Below are 5455 nucleotides of genomic sequence, written 5' to 3' on the forward strand. Positions count from 1 at the left end.
TAAAAGTCTAAAGGATTTAATTTTATGACACTAGGGAGCGGGGAAATGGCCAGGGATGGGGGGAAAGAATAGACTTTAAAGACACCGGAAACACTCATTTCAGGTCAGTAAAAGTGACAGTCCAGATGTGGCCTTCCAGTCCCCTCCCCCTAGCAGCAGCTGCGAAAAGGGTCAGGGGTCACCCCAGCCCAGACCCCTCCCCTCAATCCAAGAAGTCACTGCAACTTCACCATCGAAAGTATTTGTTTAATAACAACCAAAAAAAAAAAAAAAAAACCCACAGAACTATTGTAAAACAATATTCTCAGTCGGTGATCATTGTAATATACAATACAAAGCAATTAATTTCCTCAGAAATCTGAGAAGCACCAAACGTGACCATTTTTTAAAATGTCTGCTTTTCAAAAAATAGAAACACACGGGGGGACTCCCCCAAGTCTCTGGTGGCTGGTGGGCGAGGAGGGAGGGTCAGCCTGCCCTGTCAGTCCCCCAGCCCCGGGCTGGATCCAGCAAGGGCCCAATGGCCGCCGATCTGTCTTGTTCCTCCCCAGCTCCGGCGAGGCGCTTGGAAGGACCAGAGAACAGTTATTCCTCTCGCCCCTTGAAGGGCTGGGGTCCGCCGGTCCCTGAGGGCGGCGCTTCAGCGACACAAGATGCGATCGTCCGCTGGAACGCACGCCGCCTGTGATGAAACGGAGAGAGAAGTGAGACGGGCAGGTTGGAGGGGACAGGGCTGCAAGCCCCTCTTCCCCAGGAAACACGAGAAGGCAGCACCTTTTCCAATCTCCTTGGGCATCCTTGAGCAGCTAGGTGCCCGAAAGGATGGGGCGGACATAGGGTCAAGTAACCCCTCCCTCTCTGGGCCTCAGTTTCCCCATCCGTAGAAGGAAAATGATCTCGTACTCCAACTCGGACCTCACCTCTGCCGCCAGGGCGCTGATTTCGTCGTTAAGGGTGCTGAGCGGAGCCCGGACGGGGAGTCCCCGGCCCCCGGGGGTCCCGACTTGGGATTCCGAGTTCAGCTCCAACTCCAGGTCCCAGATGTAGTCGATGACGTGCTGGAGGATCTCCACCCTGCTCACCTTGCGGTTCTGGGGCAGGGTGGGCACCAGCTCCTTGAGGCGCGAGTAGCAGCCGTTCATGTCGTAGAGTAGCACGTTCACCTGCTGCTCGTCTAGCAGGGCGGGCAGGCGCGCCCCGGGGCCGCCGGCGCAGCGCGAGATGGCCACGCTCTGCTCGGACAGGCAGCGCACTACCTCGCCCGCGCCGCCCGCAGACTTGCCCGCCTTCAGCGCGCAGCTGGGGCCCGCGGCGGCCGCGGCGCTGCCACTGGCGACCTTCATGATTCTGGCGTCTGGGTGAGAGAAGGTGAAGCGGACGGAGGAGGCGGACGACGGGAGTGCGGGATGAAGTTGAAACGGTAAAAAGACTGCTGTAGAAAGCTAGATGCGAGCCCCACCGCCCGACTTTTATAGAGACGCCGCGGCGCACCCACCCGCCCACCTTGGGGGCGGCCTCAGACGTTCAAAAACAGCCAATGGGAGGTCTGGAGGCGCGGCCTAGAGAGCTTCTGGGTCCCGCCTCCTGCTCTACTACTGCACCTTCACCGGCGTGGAAAGGGACCCGAGACTCAAGAACAGAGAGAGTGGGAGGACACGGTGCAAGGTCGCTAGTGGAGGCAAGGGCTGCCTTGGGCTCCTCGGGAAGGAGGCTAAACCGGTATTACCAATAACGAAAAGATTCCAAGAATCAGTTTTCCCAGGTTCATTTTCTCACTTTTCCAGCCCCATTTTACAGATGAGGGAAACTGAGGTCCCGATGGAGAAGCAGCGGGATCTGGGTCGCCCAGTACTTGAGCCTGGGCTTCTGGACCCTATTGGAACCTATCTCTGGGCCCCTGATCTCCCAAATATTTGAGCTGAAACTTAAAGCGGGCCCTCCTTTACACTCTGCCCACCGGGGCGGTGTCCTTTCCCAATTCCCAGAGAATGTTGCTGGTTAATGTTCCTGGGACCAGGCGGGCTAACCCAGGCCCCTTGGGATGGGAGCAATTAATTCTGGAAAGTCTTCCTCCAGGATTGGGGACTGGGTCTCTGGGACCTGAACAAGATAGAAGGCGCCCAGAGTGGACTGCCTTCCCTGATTCTCCCCTGGATTTACAGCCCCCTGCAAAAATTCCCCAAATCTGCATCATTAACTAATTAAAATTTTTTTCTCCCTTTTTGCCTTCCCCCCCAAAGACCTCGGATCAGGGTCTCCCTCCCACGGCGCGGCAGCTGCGGAGCTCGAGTCTCCCCCCTCCCACCCACCCCACTCCCGGGGCTGCTCTGTGTCAGCGTCTGAACAAGCGGCTCAGACCGTTAGACGCCAGGCCCGTGACGTCACCCATTCATAAAACCCGGACGGGCTGTCAGGCTGGCGCCGCGCGGGCGGTCACCATGGAGACGGCAAACCCAGCCCCGGAGCTCCCCAGCTACCCCCAGCTCCGCCAGTCACCTGCAGGCCTCGGGTGGGAGGCCTGGGAATGCCCTCCTCGCGGGCGCGGTCGCTGGGCAAGGGCCACCTTACCTCCCCGCCCCACACCTCTCCACCAGGCCCACAGCTCCGGCCACTTGGGAGGTTTCTTCACTGCCTCCTCCCCACCTCAAGCTCCCAGCTCACGCCTGGGGAAAGAGTTCCGATTCCAACTCTGCTGCAGGATGAATTTAGTTGAGTCTCGGGCCCTCTCTGAGCCCGAACTTCTGCCTGGTATCTCGATAATGACAAAGGTAACGATTTATTGCATTCTTACTTGGTGCCAGGCACTGTGTGAAGAGTTTGCTTTGTCAATCTTACGCGGTCCGCGCCACAACTCTAAGAGGGGAGTTGTTTGGTTTCTTTATACAAAGGAGGAAACCGAGGCTCAAAAAGCTTCCCAGGAGCCAGAGCTGTTGTAATGGCTGCATTATGATAACAAGGGCACTTTATTGTAATGCAGTTCCTTCCTGCCAGGGTAGGCAGTCTGCCCCCAGAGCCCTGGATAGGCTAGAGGCGGGGAAACTGAGGCTCAGAATAGCCATCCAAGGTCACACAGCTTTAGCGGGGCTAAAATTCTGTGCTCACATAGGAGAGGATGATATTATGGCCCCTTTTCCCCCTGCAATTAATTCACTGGGTATCAGCGAGTTTCCTTTTCCCACAGGTTGGGGGAGGGGCCGATAAACCGGCCCCCTGCCTCCACATCTGGAAACCAGGAAAGCTGATCAGCGAGACCAGCTTCAAAGGAGAGAGATCACTAATTAGCTGGACTCCTCATCCCCTTAGCACTCCCCTACCCCAAACTCTCCAAACGCCCTAGGCCTTGTTTAGCAATCCTCTAATGATTGGAGAGAACTTTTTGCTGTGCAAAGGAATTGGAAGGACAATGACCAACCAGAGGAAATTAGAATATTAATTCATTACCTAGTGTTTATTAATTGATCCAGCAATTCTACTTGCTGGAATCAATTCCAGAGAAACCTACACACAGGGGCACAAAGGATGTCTGTTCAGCATGTTTCACTGAGGTGCTACTTGCAAGAGAGGGGGAACTTGAAATAACCTAAATGTCCATCAACATGATATAAATTATTAATGGAAGTCAATGCAGTGGCCTGGCTATGCAGCAGGTGGTAAGCATGGCTCGGAGAGATATCTAGATCCTACTGTTGATGGAGAAAGCAAGTTTTAGACTGGGGGTCAAGGTAGGACCTCTTATTGCTCCTGAGTACGTGTGTATCTGGAAATGAATTTAAAACAAGAGAGGAAATTATGCTACAGAAAAAAATTTCAAACACAGTACTGTGTGATTTCTCTTATTTGAAGTTCTAGAACAGGCACAGCTAATCTGGGGGAAAGAAATCAGAATGGTGGTTGCCTCTGGGAGTGGAGGGTGAGAATTGCCAGGGTAGGGTGTGGGGAACCTTTCTGGAGGGATAGAAATGGTCCATATCATGATGAGGTGTGGGTTACACAGTGTATGATTTAGTCAAAACACTTCGAATTATATGTTTTTGTGCATTTTGTTGTATTTAAATTCCACCTCAATAAAAAATATTAGAAAGAAAAAGAAAAGTAGGATAAACAACAAATTATTAACGTTACCTGAGAAGGGAAGGGGAGCAATATGAAATCAGAATTTCACTTTGATCTTCACAGGGGTATTTAATTCTTCTGTTTTTTAAAAAACAGTGTTTTTGTTTTTTGTTTTTTTCTAGCCATGCTGCTTGATTTGTGGGATCTTAGTTCCCCCACCAGGAATTGAACCCGGGCCCTCGGTAGTGACAGCACCAACTCCTAACCACTGGACTGCCAGGGAATTCCCTAAAAGAATGTTACTGAAGTATAACTGACATGCACAAAGTGCATATATTTAAAGTGTCCAACCTGATAAGTTCTGACATACATATATACTCATGCACCATCACCACATTTAAGAAAACTGTATACTTCATCACCCCTAAAAGTTTTAATCTGTCCCTTGTAACCCCTCCCTCCCCTCTCTCTTACCCAGTGCTCAAGCACTCTATAGATCAGTTTGCATTTTCTAGAATTTTATATACTCGAGTACAGTATAGACAGTATATAATGTATAGAGTATATACTCTTTTTTGGTAGTTTTTTCAGCCTAGTTTCTTTAAATCAGCATAATTATTCTGAGAATGTTTGTTCCTTTTTATTGCTGAGTAGTAGGAGGATGTGGATATACTTCAATTTGTTTATCACTCACTTGTTGATGGGCATTTGGGTTGTTTACAATTTGGGGTTAGTACAAATAAAGCTGTTATGAACACTTGTATACAAGAATTTCTATGAATCTATGCTTTCATTTCTTTTAGACAGACACTTAGAAGTGAAATGACTGGGTCACATAGTAGATATTTATTTAACTTTATAAGAAACTGCTAAACTCTTTTCCACAGTGAGTGCACCATTTTACATTCCCATCAGGAGTGTTAAGACTCCAGTTCCGGGACTTCCCTGGTGGCACAGTGGTTAAGACTCCACGCTCCCAATGCAGGGGGCGCAGGTTCGATCCCTGGTCAGGGAACTAGATCCCATATGCTGCAACTAAGACCTGGTGCAACCCAATAAATAAATAAATATTCAAAAAAAAAAAAAAAAAAGACTCCAGTTCCTCCACATCTTCTCTAACAGTTGTATGCTCATTTATGAGAATGGATAATAAAAGCTAAAAGTCACTCTAACAGATGTGTTGTAGTGTCTCACTGTGGTATTAATTTGTATTTTCCTAATGACTAGAGATGTCGAGCATCTTTTCATGTGCCTATATACCATCCATATATCTCCTTTGGTGAAGATATTCATTTCTTTTGCTCATAAAAAAATTATTTTTAGATAATTGTAGATTCACATGCAGTCCTAAGAAATAATAGAGACCCCTTGTATTCTTCACCCAGTTTTCCTAATGGTAGCA

General features: G+C 49.6%; 1 protein-coding gene across 1 annotated transcript; it reads right to left on the reverse strand.

Annotated features, from left to right (window-relative positions):
- Positions 1-225: 225 nt before the first annotated feature.
- ID1 (inhibitor of DNA binding 1, HLH protein) lies at positions 226-1436 on the reverse strand. Its single transcript, XM_029219322.1, has 2 exons — positions 921-1436; positions 226-682 (listed from the first exon to the last, which is right to left on the reverse strand). The coding sequence occupies exons 1-2, from the start codon at positions 1341-1343 to the stop codon at positions 641-643; spliced, it is 465 nt and encodes a 154-aa protein (XP_029075155.1). The 5' UTR covers positions 1344-1436; the 3' UTR covers positions 226-640.
- Positions 1437-5455: the final 4019 nt, after the last annotated feature.

Source organism: Monodon monoceros, unplaced genomic scaffold (assembly GCF_005190385.1).
Source record: "Monodon monoceros isolate NGI ecotype Baffin Bay Population unplaced genomic scaffold, NGI_Narwhal_1 Super_Scaffold_13, whole genome shotgun sequence".
In the NCBI taxonomy this organism is placed as follows: Eukaryota; Metazoa; Chordata; class Mammalia; order Artiodactyla; family Monodontidae; genus Monodon; species Monodon monoceros.

Bases quoted from the DNA above. Each gene is read 5' to 3' on its own strand.
- ID1 (XM_029219322.1), bottom strand. From the start codon at position 1,343: ATGAAGGTCGCCAGTGGCAGCGCCGCGGCCGCCGCGGGCCCCAGCTGC. The intron at 683-920 runs GTGAGGTCCGAG...GTTTCATCACAG, and splicing joins TCAGCGCCCTGGCGGCAGAG to GCGGCGTGCGTTCCAGCGGA.